The following is a 15,411-nucleotide window of genomic DNA, read 5'->3' as shown; positions in this document are numbered from 1 at the left end:
CAAGCCACGTAACTCTATATTCATCACTGCCTACTGCCCGTAGCTACCGGTAATTCATACGCCAATTTAAAAACTGTTAATCAGGAAACATGTTTTAAATGTCATTCTCCTCAGGCCCCAAATGCAGTTTTCAACTTTTATCGTCCACTCTGTCTATCTACTGGCCTCTCTACATGCCATGAAGAAGGGCAATTGCCCGAAACGTCACCGATTACATATTTTTACTTTAACATTGCGAGGGGGAGGTAATAAATAGGGAGCTCTTTTGCCGCCCACGAAACTTGTCGCTCGGTGACGTCACCATCATCCGAATCCATTTCCCGCGCTTTGGCCGCGTCACGTGGCCGCTGTTCCCTCGGGGACGGCGCGCGCCACCGTCTCCACGGCAACGGGGCGCGCCAGGCGGGAGGGGGGGGGAGTTCCGGATCATCTCCACTAATCACGCGGCGAAGCCGCCACGTACCCTCCCCGTCACGTGGTGGGTGTTGGCCAATCCGTGCGCGCGCGCGAGAGACGTTGGTAGCCGCGAGACAACGGTAAGAACCACCACCAATACCACAACCACAACACCAACACAACCACACCACCAATACCACAACAACAACACCACAACCACACCACCAATACCACAACAACAACACCACAACCACACAACCACCACCAATACCACAACACCAACACAACCACACCACCAATACCACAGCGATACAACAACAACCACCACCACAGGGACCAGTGCTGCAGAAGGAGAGCCATCAACACTTCACCAGGCACTCTCACACCACGCAGTGCTATCGCTTGGCGGTGCAGCAGCGGAGGAGACGGAGGCGCGTTTCGCAGGGGGATGTTCAAGGAGGTGCTGCCCAAGCAAGGTGAGGAGAGGCCCGCGGGGGAGCGCTCAGCCGCTCATCCCCCTGGGCAGAGGGACCCCACTCCCCCCCTCTAGTCGTGTCTGCAGTCGGGCCAGCGGTGTGTGGGGGCTCTACGGCGCATCGCGTCCATTCACAGCACCTCACTCTGCTTGCCATAGATAGTGGAAGCCATTGCTAGAGAGGGATTTATCCGCCTCCTGCACGATCATCCGATTTGCTGGCACAGTACCGGTTTGGAACCCTCGTGGCTTAATCCCCCCGTGTCATCCGGTGCCGAGAGTTATCCGCGGTTTCGTGTCCGTGTCGTGGTGTGGCACCGTGCGTGTGGCGCTGTCTTGCTGTGCCGGAGCAGGCCAGCTGTCCGTGGAGGGCTCCCCGAGTCTCGCCATGTGCAAGCCCAAGCTGCTGCCCCTCAAGTCGCTGACGCTCGAGCGCATGGAGCAGCTGCAGCGCGACGCGCAGCAGGAGGTGCGCATCGCTCAGCAACACGAGCAGCAGCAGCAGCAAGAGGAGCAGCAGGAAGAGCAGCAGCAGCAAGAGGAGCAGCAGGAAGAGCAGCAGCAGCAAGAGGAGCAGCAGGAAGAGCAGCAGCAGCAAGAGGAGCAGCAGCAGGAAGAGCAGAGCGAGCAGTAGTATCAACAGCAGGAGCGTGATGAAGGAGCAAGAGGGGCAGCAGGAGGATGAGCAGCAAGCGTTTGACAGAGCAGACCGAGTCTGTAACCCCGACCGAGAGCTCCCTCTCGTGATGCTATCACAGAGTTCCCAACCTTTACACGATTGGCGTTTGCTCGAGCATAACGACGTCGTTACTCATTGCTTTTTTTCGGTAAAGTCACGTATGTAGAAATACAATAAAATTATATTAAAACAAAAAAACAATCACGACGTTTCAATCACAACGCAAGCGATCTTCATCAGGTGACGTCGTTACTGTACGGTAAAAGGATGATGATGAACCCAGTGACCGACTCGTATTGAAGGTTAACACAAACACACCCAGGCTGTTTGTCATGAGCTGGACCAACACGTTTGAAACGTATTTATGAGAGTCAAAGCCTTTACAGTAATCAAGGGCAGTGCGTTAGCACTCTGGTGTTGCCACTGCACTGCCGAGCCAGGGATGCAATGATGGCACGCTCGACAGCGACATTCAAATCTGTTCTCCTTAACTGAGGTTACAACTCGTGTTGGGCAGCCGAGCACACACAGCCTGGCTAATGCATCTACCACGCAGCTACTTGGGCCGAGTTTTCCGGAAGGTGTTGGGAACATGAGGCTGCACTTGCATCCGGCAGTCAGTGAGCAAAGCCCGCTTGCCCAGCTGGCTGCACGACGCCATGGTGCTGCATGGCAGCGCCTGAATCTTGCGAGGATTTGGGGCGGAGGTGTTGGGTCACCGTGGCCGGTGTGGGGTTACCGGTCCTCGCTTGCAGGCGTCCAGTCGCGGTTGCCCTGGCTGATGGGGATTTAATTGGGGTGGGGGTGGTGATGGTTCGCAGCTCACTGCATTGGCCGGTCAGCACTGGCCATGTTCAGGGGTTGATTGGCGACTTCAAGTCTATATTAATAAACCCGTATGTAAACATCGACTTCTTACTATTCTCACACATTTACCCAGGAAAGCCTCACTGGGTCTCAACACTTTTTCAGGAGGATCCGGCCAAGTGTTTGCAGTAGCGACCGATTATCGAAATCCCAGTTGAATAATTTGCAGGTATTGTTTTAAGCACTGGGATGTTTGGCCAATACCAGTTATACTGCGTGTGGGTGTTTAGCTATGGGAGTAAACCAATGCGGAACAGGGGGAGAACATATAAACTATTTTTGACTGCACCACCTGACGTTATTGGCTTGGTGATGCCGACAGATTGGCCCGTGGTGGCTGCAGAATCTCGTGGCGAATTTCCGGCCGTGTGTGTCCCCTCCTCCACTGCGGTCTGTGTGCTCCATCTCTGTGGAATGCTCTCATGATGATGCCAATTCGTGTTTTCCTTGGGCCTCCTTTTGCGCCTTGTCCCGTCGATGTGTCCAAACACACAAGGATGTTCGGAAAGATCGATGTACCCGTCCGGGTGTTCGTGTGCAGAGGAGGACAGTAGTCTCCTGAAGGATGTTTATTAACATCGTCTCTTAAGTTAAACGTGCGTTTAAAGACAATGGACTACTGCAATGCTTGTGTTGACCACCAGAGGGTGAAAGTCCTATTCTTGGTTCTTTCGGTAGTCACGTAGAAGGGAAACAATAAAATAATAAATAAAACATTTATTGCTGTGGTTTTCACACCTGATGATGATTGCTTGTGTTGCAGTCGAAACGTCGTGAGAATTTGTGTTTTATATTTTGGTTTCCCTTATACGTGACTTTACCGAAAGAACCAAGAAAATGAATCCCTGCAGTCACGAAAGCTTTAAATCAAAAGGTGAAAGTCCTGTTAATAGCTCACGAGGAGAGCCCGAGTCTTGTGGAGGTCATGGTCAAACCGGTTTTTGCTGAGGGAAAATAAAACCATCGTGGTGTTTGTGGTGAGAATACCTTTTTGCGAGCAGGGTTTTCACTCTAAAGTTTAAAGGAGCATGAGATCAGCTCTTGTAATTACACACTTGGGTTGGGTGTCGGCCACAAGTTATTTGATAAGATGCAACCACCTTATTGAAACGTATTAACATTCCAGAAGAACGCCTATCACGGCAGTGATTACGGTAATTGGAACGTACGGGAGCGTTCGTGCGCTGTGTAACGTAGCTTTGAATGAGCTGTTCAGAGCCTCACTGGGTGTGCAGCTATTAGGCCAAAGCTGTTGAGTCACGTGTCTTCATTTAACTTATTATTTAACGTGGCCTCCTTTAGCGGGCCACATGTGAAACACGGACCCACCTTGGTCACCCAAAGGGGCCCCTGGCAGTAATCGCAACTGCTTAAAACCAAGTGTTGTTAGGGCAAAAATATTTTCCTCTTTAGTTGTATTTACCCGATTAGTGCAGCTAAGAGGCTGGTAGCGACGGTAAATATTTGTGGCCGCTTTGCAATTGTAGGCTTTATGGCTGTGGGTCGTGAAAAATGCAGGGGGGCCGGGGGCGTTATGAAATGTAGCTGTGAGCCGCGTTTGGCGCACAAGACCAGAAGTTTCCCACCAGGTTTAACTCAACGGTCACCGAGAGACTGAGCGCACGCATGAAAAAGCAGCGGATGCGTCCGTTTTTACTTCAACGCGTTTATTTGAGTTTCTCACTCCGGGACAGAGCCGGGAGGGTTCGCTTCGGTTTGGTCAGGGTCACGACGCGGTCATCATCGCACGGACAGAAGCGTCGTTATCGGCATCGCGCCTCGCTCCTCCACGAGCCACACCACCACCACGACGACAATAACCACGGTTCACGTCAATCCACCCCCCACCCTCCAAGGGAAAACTCAGAAGTTCAACACGGCGGCTGTGCCGTCAACACCAACAGTGAACACAACGTGGGCTGCGCTCAGGGCCAGAGGTAGGGTTGGGGGTAGCGCTATTGTCGGGAGCTGGATGGACAGCAGGTTTGGTCATTTCCAATGGTAGCCATGTCACCGTGTCGCTGTTGGTGTGCCGATGCTTGACCGGAACAAAGAGCATCGCTCCCCGCACCTCCCGTCCACCGCCATGCACGGATGGACACGCACGCTCACATACACGTGGGGCCATGCACGCCACCCGTGCTCGGAGTCCGGGGCTAACAGTGCGGGGAGCCAGCTGCAGACTCGGCGCTGGCGTGGAGCCGAGGTGAAATTCTGCGAAAGCGCCACAGGAACAGACCGACCACTCATTGCGGACTTTGCACGAGTGGTGGAAACGTTACCCCCCCCCCACACCCTTCGAATTCATGTCCATTACAATCAGTGTATCAATGACGATTACAAGTCACTGACAGAAAGTCTTCTTTGTGTTTAGAATCATGGCTCTAACCGTACCACAGAGCGTGGGCTGTTACTGTTAGCGACTGTAGATGTACAGCCGCGGGATCTGGCGGAGAGGAGCGCGCGTTGGTACAGCGAGGTGTGGCGGCATCAGTGGCTCTGGTCACAACGACGACGACTCGAACTTACAAGCAAAATTATTGCGGGTCAATTTAGTGGAGAGGAGGTAGAGATGTAGGTGTTGATAAAGTTTTACCCGACAGCTGAAGCCTGTTGTACTGCACCCACGCCATCGAAACTTTAACGTTTTTTCCCACCGACAATTTCTACAAACGCATCCCAACCACGAGCGCTGGACGTTAACTCCGGAATGATCGCCCTGCCCGCCCGGAGTGACGACCGGGCTTGAGGGACGATGAGATCTGGAAGCCACCGTGAGCCGTGGAGAGGGTCGAAGGACTCTCCCACTCGCCGCTATGCGTCAGCGCCGTCGCCTGCCCAACATGGACTGGACTCATTCACATTTTTGCCTTCGGAAACTGTGCAACACAAACACAAGCTTATTACAGATAGCCCAAGGACAGACACAACCCAAGAACTGCCGACTGGGTGCAGCTGCAGCGGAGGTTTCTGTTCATGAACAGTCAAATTGGCAATGCTTGGCTACTTCCTCTTTGGCCCAAATTGACAGTGCTGTTTGTTGCTGGTCCTTTTGACTATTGGGCCATTGCTCAACCTTGCCCAAGCCAAACCACAAGGTTGAGTATTGGCTCAACCCGGTCTTGGCCGTAACGCTTGGTGACAGACTTGACAAGGTCGTTTGGTTGGCAGTAATGATTCACCCCCCAAATTTCACAAATCGAGATTGTGAGGTCACAAACCATCAAACTGCAGCCGTGTTTTCACCGACTTGTTTGTGTCATTTCCCCGTTTCCAGTCCCACTTGTTTTGTTAATTTCCATCCCAATTGTCACAGCAGCTTATCATTTTCAAAAATTTTAAGTTGATTACACACGATCCGACGCATGCATGAGCATAACAATCCATTGTAATACCCGGATCGATGAGTCTCTGCCCACCCACTTGGACAGTCTCACGTAAATGGTGTCCGATCCGCAAGCCAAATTCTGCCTTGCCAGCGCCCCCCACCCCCCCCCCCCCCCCAACTCTCTTCTGCAGCTGCAACCTGGGCCCCCCAGAGCTGACGCCGAGCCCCTGCCCTCCAAGACACGCAGAGTCACGGCCTCGAGAGAATTCGGCCCCTCAGCCCTGCGGGGACCAGTCGATAATAACTGCGATGGGCTTTCTGTTTTAGTGCTACAGATGTTTAAACAAAATAAAACGTACCCGCCTACCAACCGTTACCCCGTCTCTCTCCGCCGGCGTGCCTCCACCGAGGGGCGCTCCCACCACCTCCCCCTCCAGTGAGGAGCGGCGTCCGACGAGGAGAGGGGGTTAAGGGCCAGGCCCCCCGCGATTTCGCGGCAGTCTCGCGGAGACCGCCTCGGACGCGAAGGAGCCGTCAGTCTTGCCGCGGCCCTCGACGTGGGCCAACAGAGCGGAGCGACGGCGCTCGTGGTGGTGGCGGCCACCACCACGAGCGCCACCGCCACCGCCCTCCGCGAGCTTCACCCCCACCTCCCTTGATAAGCGCAAGCGATGACAACGTACAAAACTAACACCATAAAAAAATAGCCTGAAGGGAAACATAAACTTCAGGGAGCTTTTTTTTACATTTTTACCTTTTTTCATTTTTTCTTATTTTTTTTACACCCGACTTTATACACGTACATTCACAAACGCCCCGGCGTGAATATTTTTTCCCCGTTTTAAGGGCTGATGCGCACGAAATCGTCGTACGACGGTAAAATCAGTTTGCGAGTGTGAATGGGTACAGCAGGGCCTGGCAGCCACGCCCTCGGGTTGCGCGTAACACACGGGATTGCTGGGAGAGGGGGCCTGGGATTCGGGGGTCGGCCCATATTCCGCCCTCCTGCCTGTGTGCCTGCGTCCACACCACACAGCGAGACGCCCCATCGTGCCTAGTGACTGGCAGTTGTCTCAACTCCACCGTCAATTGTCGAGGGAGGGTTTACACACAAGTCTGTGCTTGCCTTACTTCCCCTCCCGGCAGTGTTTAACAAATCATGGCCTTGAAGGAGTAGAGGGGAAGCCCGCCCCAGAACACCGCTGTGTGCGTGCGTGGAGACACCTTCCCCTCTACCAAATTTAGAAATGTCCTGTTCCAGACTGGATTTGGAAGACGTGGGAGTTACCCACACTTTACTCCACCACCAGCTGGCAACCACGAGTTGTACAGCTTCACTCCTGGGTGGACAGAGGCAACGGCAGACCTCACTAGTCCAACGTTTCAACGACTACCTAGGAACCTTATCCTCGCAATGGCGGCTCCGATTTTGGTAAACAGGGCCCCCCCCCCATTGGTGGCAATAACATTGACGAGAATTTAGTTGGCAGATTCAAGACTACGAATACATCTCTGCCAAAGACAAATAAAAAAAATGCCCTCGTGCAATGGTGGCGACAGCAGTGGTGGCCGTGACCCCGGCCACGCGAGCCTCAGGCAGAGCGTTCCTTAATTTACAGATCGCCCGACTCGACTCACCATGCTGGAATGGGCGTGGAGGGTGGCCTGCGAACACGCGGTGCCGTGAACATCAACGGGGACAAGGAAGCGGTCGTGTATGGAGGCTGGGTGGGGGAAAGAGTTCCAGACCGATTAGCTTATAACTTTAGCTACGGTCCTAACTCGAACTCCTTCTACCGACACTTCACTCGGCAATCTCATCCTCCCCCAATACCTCGTTGGCTTCCGGTTCGTTCTCACTTTTGAGAGTTCACAGTGGGGTCGTGAAAGGGACATTGGGCTCAATATAAAGATTTACAACTCCTCCATCAAGAAGTGGCTAGGGAGGGGGGGGGGTAAAGGCACAAAACGTTTCAATTTGCTAGGGAAGCATTAACAAGCCCACACGTGGAGCCGGGCACAGCTCTGGCCCTCCCGAGAGAGAGGGCTCGCCAACCCGAGGCCTGCCCTGCTTTCCACACAAATACAGATTCATCTCAAATTAAGTGCAAGAGCCACGCCGGACACGGTCTCTCCGACGATTTTAACAAAAACTTAGCGGACCCAACTCTCACTCGGAATTTGCCGCCTGTGCACCGTTTGTTGGCCGTGGCGCCCGTGGCGACGTTGCCACGGGTTAGCCCACTTCTCGGCGTCATTTTCCCTTTTCAGTTGGACGAGGTAACCTAGGAAACACAGCAATGTCAAATATTGTAATTCTCAAGAGCTGGAATTTATCCCAATTAAGTTTATGTACCGAGTTTCATGTAAGTGTTTTTTTTTGTGTGGGGTAAACAGTGACCGGGCTGAGACTGTCAACTCGCTACATTTGAGAACCCAGCTTCATTGCAAGGCAGCTCAGCTGCCTTAGATCCCGAGTCAGAAACCCAGCGACAGTGCCATCTCGGTAGCCCGACCTTCGAGCCACCCGGGCCACCTGGCTGACAATCACAACTGCCCACGGCTCAACCAAGGGGCAATGGGAGAAATGAACACGTGCGGCAAACTCGATGTGATGAGGGCTCATATTTAGATATTTAACAGTTTCTAGGGAGTTGCTGAGTGAGCACTGGAAACTGGGCAGTCCCTGGCGGTGTGGTCCGGTGATGTGGCAGGGGAGGGAGGTTGGGGGGAGGGGTAGGTCGAGGGGGGGTAGGTCGAGGGAGGGGAGGGGGGGAGGCTGTGCCGATGATCCGCTCGGAGTCCGTACTCTAGAAGGCTTCCTGCTTCACTCTTCCTCCGTCTCCCTCGCTCACAAAGCGTTTGCGGCCCCTGCATGCGACACGTTCGTGCACGCACGTTCAGGAACAGGTGTCACACACAAGACATGTTCACAAGCATAATTATTACTGCTGTGTATTAACCATAAAAATACTACGTGTCGTCTGTTTCACTGTGGATGTTAAAGATCCCCTGGCGTCATTCAAAGAATAGTAGGCCTGTGCGTCATGGACTAAATTTGGCAAATGTGAAAATCTACACTGAAAATTACTCAGTTACTATCACGCACAGTAGCAATCATCGGCCCCTACTGGCAGCAGATGAATGCTCACTTGCAGGCCAGAGCAGAGTCACCTTGTGTATGCACAGAGATGATAGCTTCCGCTTGGGGATGCCTTTTCAAATGTTTGAGACGGAACGCAACGTAATTGGTTCCAAGATGCTCAAACATAAAGGAGGCGCCTTATCATAATGAAGAACTTCAGAGAGCTCCCAAACAACATTTATCCCTCGAGGTAATGCGGGGGGCATGGGGGACCGGTGTGATGGTACCTGATGGGGCAGCGGTCGCGCAGTAGCTTAGTGACGACGCCGGCCTGGAAGCAGCTCTCCACGAACCTCTCGAGCAGCGCGTACGCACGTGGCACGTCCAGACTGATGTCGGGCAGCTCGCCAAACACGCGCTCAAAGCCCTGACACACGCACAAACACGGTTAACACACCACTCACAGTCACATCGATTTGCAATGCTTTCCAACAACATTCAACTCCACCACTTTCTTTAAATTATGAGAAAGCCAATCACAACATTAAAAAGCAGGATGGGATTCCTGCTGTTTGTGAGCACATCTTTGCTCGTTGTTTGCATTCACTGTTGGTCTGCAGCGGTAGATCACGACAACCCTCGTGAACAAGTTCCAATACAAAGTGATATAAGGTTGTGTTGCTATTAGGAACTTACCCTTTAAAAAAAACGGCCAAATTGGTCAAGGGGTAGTCCAAAACTTGATAAAAGCCCAGCGATGGTGGGAAAGCCTTTTCGGCCAAGGCCAACGTCGCATGACATGCATCTCGCTTCCCTGCGGCGTAATGTCATGGACTCGTCATCTCGCGACGTCACACGTTCCCGTGCAGTGTGATGACGCCATCTTGCTGTGTGGATTGGTGGTCGACGTTATAATGGCTAACTAATACTGCCATGTGCAAATGCACATTGGAAATTGCGACAGAATCCATGCGTGTGCATGATTTTCCTTCTGTGCTAACATCTCTGTGCGTCACAGGTCCGCTGGGCCGTGCGAAGTAACGGTTGTATTTGCATAGTAATGGATGTGATTTCCGTAGTAATCGTTGCGTTTTTAAATTAGTGCTTGTATTTTCTTAGTAACGATCCCTGCGTTTGTGATCGTGTTGCACATGGTTGTTGTGTCGCCTCATAACGGTCGCTGTGCTGGTGGCGGCGTGCGCGTACTCGGTTCATCTGGTCCAGGGTGAGGACCCCAGTCCCCCAGAACGCCTTGAGCAGGTTGACCATCATGGAGGACACGGCCTCGCCATTCGACTCCAGCACCATCACCACCGCCTGCAAGAGACGGCGCCAGATTTCGGACACGAGACACGGGGCCAGTAAGCCGAGCAAACGAACACGATGGCACACACGGGGAAACACGGCCGCCGATGCCATCTCCGGAACGCCCCCCACTCGTTACAAAGCAGCGGAATTCCCATGCGCGATTGTGCAGCTGGGGCTGCGCATTGCCTCATTTCTCTTCTCGAGCTTTTGTCACGCACTACTGTGGGCATTGAAGTTCAAACGACGACGCTCTCAGCAGTGCACGGCCAAAGCTCCAGAAGATAAATTCTCAACACCGTGCTCAGATCGCAATGGGCTGTGAAGACCTGGGCGTCAAAAAATAAATTGCAAATTTACTGACATCGTTGGTATATCGGGCATGGCACAAGCGGCGGGCATGGCACAAGCGGCGGGCGGCACAAGCGGCAGGGTGGCGTGTGGGAGCGTGTGTGGGGACGCAGACCTCGAACACGAGCTCGTGGTGGAAGTGCGGGACCTCCAGCTCGCGCAGGCAGCGCTCGGCTTCCTTCACGTCGCCAGCCAGCAGGTACTCTTTCAGGAGCAGCGTCATCTACACGCACGCACGCACACGCGTGAGCACTTGTAATAATTCACCACGCTCCCAGAGCAACCGCGACGAATTGTTTAAATTAGAAATTGCTCCGATTTTTATTTGGTTGTTTTTGCTCCGATTTCCATGTGCTTCATTGTGGTATTGGTTTTTTGTTATTGCTTTGTCGTCTTGGTGACCCGGGTCACTCTTGCAAAACAGACTCGACCCTGGTCTGTCGACTTCTCACCTACGTATACACAATAAATTTTATTTTATTTTAGAATTCTCTTTTTCCCCTCCGTCTCGTTTGTAATGTTTTCTGTGTGCTCTGCACCATATAGATTCTACATAAAAGAATCACATCACGATTCTACTCGTGGTGACTCATCCCATCGCGAAGACAAATTCTTACAACTCCAGTCGGAGCAGCGAGCTGGGTGAGACAGCGCGACGAAGGGTAGGCGCACCTCTTTAACGAGGTGCTTGACGGGTCGCTGTCCCCCGCCCACCCCCCACACGTTGTCGAGCCTCATGATGCCGCGCTTGATGCTCAGCAGCACCGCAGCCCGCTCCAGCGCCGCCCTGTACGCCCGGCGGCACGCGGGGTGAGCGGGGCCAGTCACGCCAGTGACAAACACTACGATGCACAACAACACCAAGATTTAAGCTGGAGAGCTCCACCGAGTCTCAAGACTCATATGAAGGAGAATGGCAAGCCTTGACCCTATCCCCAACCCTAACTCTTAATACTAAAACCCAACCACAACCCCATCCGATAATTTATTCCTATTCATTGCTTCCATTGACACGCGCGATGGCACCTCCTGGGACCCAATAACGATTGCGATTGGTAGCAGCAGTGTATTTCCCTACAGTGCTCGTGCTTGCAGACTATCCTTGCCTATTTCCAACCACGCAGAAATGTCGACTGAACCATGCGAAGCTCAAGGAGATGCTTACTCTCCCTCGCAAGGAAGACCTGGACGATATTAATATCTACATTTTTACGTCACAGTTATAATTCCACATTTTGGCTGGTGTAAAGACATAAGAACACAGTAACGATTTTTTTATGAATGAGGTAACGGGGTCTTTAATGTCGACTGTACAGCATACTGCGACCTCTGGTAAGAAACTCCTGCATCGGTGATGGGGAATACGTGGATCGTGATCCACGGGTGGATTGCTAAACATTTTGTTTATGGATCTCAGGACAAATCAGAACAAACAGACATCAAAAGCAGACAATTATCGTTAATGTTGATGGCAAATCCCTTAGAAATAACTACAATAATAACTTCTACCAACAGATGGCGCTAGTACCTTATACTTTAAGTGCCTAGTTCCTGCGCCTGGATTGCATTCCATTCGGGAAATGTGCGTAATAAATTGTTTATAATCATGATTATAGTATATTAAAGGGTTAAATTCATCCGGGTAATTGTGATGTCCTGCACCATGAACCCGTGTGTGGTCGACTCGACGGCAAGCATAGCGCTTTGCCGCTAGACATCAAAACGAGTGGCAAATGGTTCTCCAGTGCAGTGAGTCGATGGTTCCAACCTGGTCACCCAATTACTGAACAACAAAAACCCATCACATTCAATTTGAGTTTTTCACTAAACTGGATAAAAAAGTGTCGCAGGGCACATGGGAAAGTGCAGCGCTCCCAGCGTGGACCGCAAGTAACGTGACGGTCTTTCAGCAGTTGTGATATCCTGCTTCCAAAGGATGACGCGCCGCTTTGCTAGAGTTCCCAACAGACACTTCGCCTCATGATAAAGAACACGCAATTGTAATAACATTTGCGGAAAGACAAAAACACATGATACACGTGGCAAGCGCGTGCATTCCCAAGCCATGGGCACTCTCAGCACAATACGGTCAACGCCGCTTTAATAAATTTGCCGAGCTCAGGTTTCTTTCCGCCTTTGCACTAAAGGCTGTGTGGGCGCTCAGCGACTCTGGCCGAACGTCCGATTCACAGTACCAGACAAACTGATCTTCACGTCTGCCCAGGCAATCACAAACACACAAACGAGTCCTCTCACTCACACAAAGATCTCCCGTATATCATAAATAAACTGTTGGGGCAAGTGCTGCGAGTGGTCACTTATTAAGTCGACCTCACAAATGCGCGCTCTCACCAACACACACACACGCTCTATTTAATTCCAGTCGCTCAATTTCTGTCATGTCATTAGTTAAATCTTATTTGGGAAGATGACAGTATCACCTTGTTTCAGAAAGGAGCTGGAAAATGACATGACAACATTTTGGAATATCCTTTCGATAGCCCCCCCCCCCCTCTTATACAGATGAGCTCACTGTTAACATGCCCTGCAAAGGGCGTTTGTGGAATGTCTATATAACTTGAACATTTCCAGTTTTATTGAAAAAAATTAACACCCACAACACTATTGCGATGGTTTATTTAGCGCAGCCATCGGTGACCCAGCTGGGACCATCAACTCGCTACTCCCAAGAGACTGGTTTAACTACAAGCAGATAGTTCGTTAGCTTTCGGGCATGAGCTAGTGACAAGGGTGGCTATTTGGTTAGTGTTAGGGGTAGAGCTAGTCCTAGTTGCTGGTTGGCTAATTGGTTAGAGTTTTGGATAGGGGTAGTGGCTAGCTGGCGAATTGGTTCAAGATTATTGGAAGAGATAGACTAGTAAGCTGGCTGACTAGTTGGTTAATGTTAGGCTCTTGCTAGAGCCTCGTTGGCTATTTGGTTAGCATTAGTTGTTAGGACTAGTGACCAGCTGTCTGCCAGTCGCAGCCCGGCCTCGGCGGCACGCCGGCATTGCCCACCTGGCATGTGGGCAGTCCACCTTGCCCTTGTGGCTCTCCAGAAAATTTGGAGGAAGGACCTCGTCGGCCACCGCTCGTGCGACAAACTGCCCGACCATCTGCACGACAGGCACGCAGAGACACGCACGCAGGATCAAAATGTTAGGCAGTGCACGACAGGCAGGGTCAATAACAATGAACGACATGGCAATTCACGCTGTTTGTCGGATATCCAGGCCTAGTGCAGTGGCCACGAATTAATACATCATCATCTCCCACCCACCCACTTCAATCCAACACGCACACTTATAGATTATAGCCTGTCAATTCACTGCTGAATGAAGGACTCCTCATGTCATGTGGGTCTGAAGGGTTATATTTGACCATACTTCACCACTTTGGTCAATGCAGGCTGATGAAAGACGCTAACCCAGATCACTTACGCAAACGAGACTATCCTTGTCTCTTGAGTTCTCACTCTGTTAAACAAAATTAACGTGAAGGTGGGGAGCACGGATGTATTTTGCGGCACTGTGCTCTGCTGACCACCACTTAGCGCAGCCCTGCAGCCCCAGGTCCTGTGTCCAAGGCTTTCCGCTGTACACGGGGCCTGAATATTGTTTGATATGCGCGATGTGTGGTTCGGCAATGTCAACCAAGGCTTGCGGTCAAGCCCCTCCAATCACCCTTCACTCAGTGGGAGGTCACTCATTCTGCTCTGCTACCTCCACCCCAAGAAGTACTTTCCAACAACCATCCTTGCTGTGGATTCCCAGCTACTAATCAAGTCCAGCCTCAAGACCTTCCTCTTCTCCTCTGCCTATGACTGACTGCCTCTCTATCAACAAAACACAGCCACGGTTCCTATACAGCAGCGGTGGCCAACTGGCCTCTTCAATCCACCACATGTGGCTCTATCGAAGGGGTATAACGTAGAACGTACGCAGTAGCAAATAACAAAGAATGTCTCCTGTCCTGTGACAAAAACTCAATATATTTACACACATATATACAGTTGGCTCTTTTCCGAACTCATGGTTACTTTTTGGCACAGTGTGTTACAGGTTGGCCATCCCTGCTGTACAACATCTTGAGATGCAGTCACATTTAGATACGTATGAGTAAATCCAAATTGTACTGAGCGTATATACTACTAGAGACAATATACCACACACTCGTATGGTATATTGTTTTCACGGAAATATTTTCGGCATGCTTAAACGTTTGGTCAAGTCGCTCTCTCGAGGGCCGAACTGTCCTCTCTGATAAGCGCCCTCAACTGAAGAGTTTCTGGACTGCGACAGAGCAGAGATGTGTCTGCAACTCTGTGGCCCTACGTACGTCACTCACTTTGAAGTGCCCCATACTTTGAAGTGAGATCTAAATAGCGGCGGTAGAATAAGAGCCTCATTTAAGTGATGAACATCAAAGGAGAGTTTGTGAAAACTCTTCAAATCCTGTCCACAAATCCTTTAGCTTGCACGATTACTTGCCTGTACCCGTGACTGTGTTCGATTACGATGCGATCTTCATTCACGCTCTTTAAATAGGGCTCTACATTAATAATATTCAATGTATGTTCTCTGGTAAATATCAATAAAATACAAATTTTTGGGGTCTCAAGGCACTGTCGCCCAACCCCTGGATCCGCTACGGACACGCACACAGCCGATTCCCACATCTGCATTCCTGGCTCGTGAAATCAAACGGGGCCCAGCGGTGAAATCTCGCATAACCGAGGTTGAATTTTCATTTCCCCTGGCTTCCTCCTCGCTCATGCAACGGTTCAACCACCTCACGGTGCCCACGTGCGGCGACTAAACCAAGCTGACGCTAGATGTCTGGCACTGAGATCAATGGCGACAAAAAAACACGGGCGCCATGTTTCCACGAAGTGGGAACCGGGCTCACTCCCGTATTGCCGAGCA

General features: G+C 51.5%; 2 protein-coding genes across 3 annotated transcripts in view; one reads left to right on the top strand and one right to left on the bottom strand.

The window, feature by feature from the left end:
• Nucleotides 1–427: 427 nt before the first annotated feature.
• On the top strand, nt 428–3,403 carry BBIP1 (BBSome interacting protein 1). Of its 2 annotated transcripts, XM_032952523.2 has the most exons (3): nt 428–536; nt 790–872; nt 1,225–3,403. In XM_032952523.2, the coding sequence occupies exons 2-3, from the start codon at nt 845–847 to the stop codon at nt 1,503–1,505; spliced, it is 309 nt and encodes a 102-aa protein (XP_032808414.2). In that variant the 5' UTR covers nt 428–536; nt 790–844; the 3' UTR covers nt 1,506–3,403. The 2 variants fall into 2 exon arrangements, with proteins under 2 accessions (XP_032808414.2, XP_032808413.2); XM_032952522.2 differs by lacking the exon at nt 428–536 and having other exon boundaries at nt 543–872.
• Nucleotides 3,404–4,067: 664 nt separating this feature from the next.
• The window catches only part of PDCD4 (programmed cell death 4), a 33,644-nt gene continuing 22,300 nt past the window's right edge, over nt 4,068–15,411 (bottom strand). Inside the window, exons 7-12 of the mRNA XM_032952520.2 lie at nt 13,505–13,602; nt 11,159–11,273; nt 10,602–10,709; nt 10,037–10,147; nt 9,118–9,257; nt 4,068–8,616 (exon numbers count right to left, since the gene is read on the bottom strand). Coding sequence (XP_032808411.1) covers nt 8,556–8,616; nt 9,118–9,257; nt 10,037–10,147; nt 10,602–10,709; nt 11,159–11,273; nt 13,505–13,602 — 633 coding nt within the window. The 3' untranslated portion in view covers nt 4,068–8,555. The remainder of the gene's footprint in view (nt 8,617–9,117; nt 9,258–10,036; nt 10,148–10,601; nt 10,710–11,158; nt 11,274–13,504; nt 13,603–15,411) is intronic.

The sequence above is a fragment of the Petromyzon marinus genome, chromosome 11, assembly GCF_048934315.1.
Source record: "Petromyzon marinus isolate PM22_M1 ecotype Great Lakes invasive population chromosome 11, UKy_Petmar_22M1.pri1.0, whole genome shotgun sequence".
Classification (NCBI taxonomy): Eukaryota; Metazoa; Chordata; class Hyperoartia; order Petromyzontiformes; family Petromyzontidae; genus Petromyzon; species Petromyzon marinus.
The sequence above is the reverse complement of the archived record's forward strand: the minus strand, read 5'-3'. Positions and strand labels throughout refer to the sequence as shown.

What these genes read in the sequence shown, in the direction of transcription:
- BBIP1 (XM_032952523.2), top strand. Translation starts at nt 845, where the DNA reads ATGTTCAAGGAGGTGCTGCCCAAGCAAG. An exon ending in GGAGGTGCTGCCCAAGCAAG is followed by an intron (nt 873 to 1,224) that starts GTGAGGAGAGGC and finishes GTGCCGGAGCAG; the next exon opens with GCCAGCTGTCCGTGGAGGGC.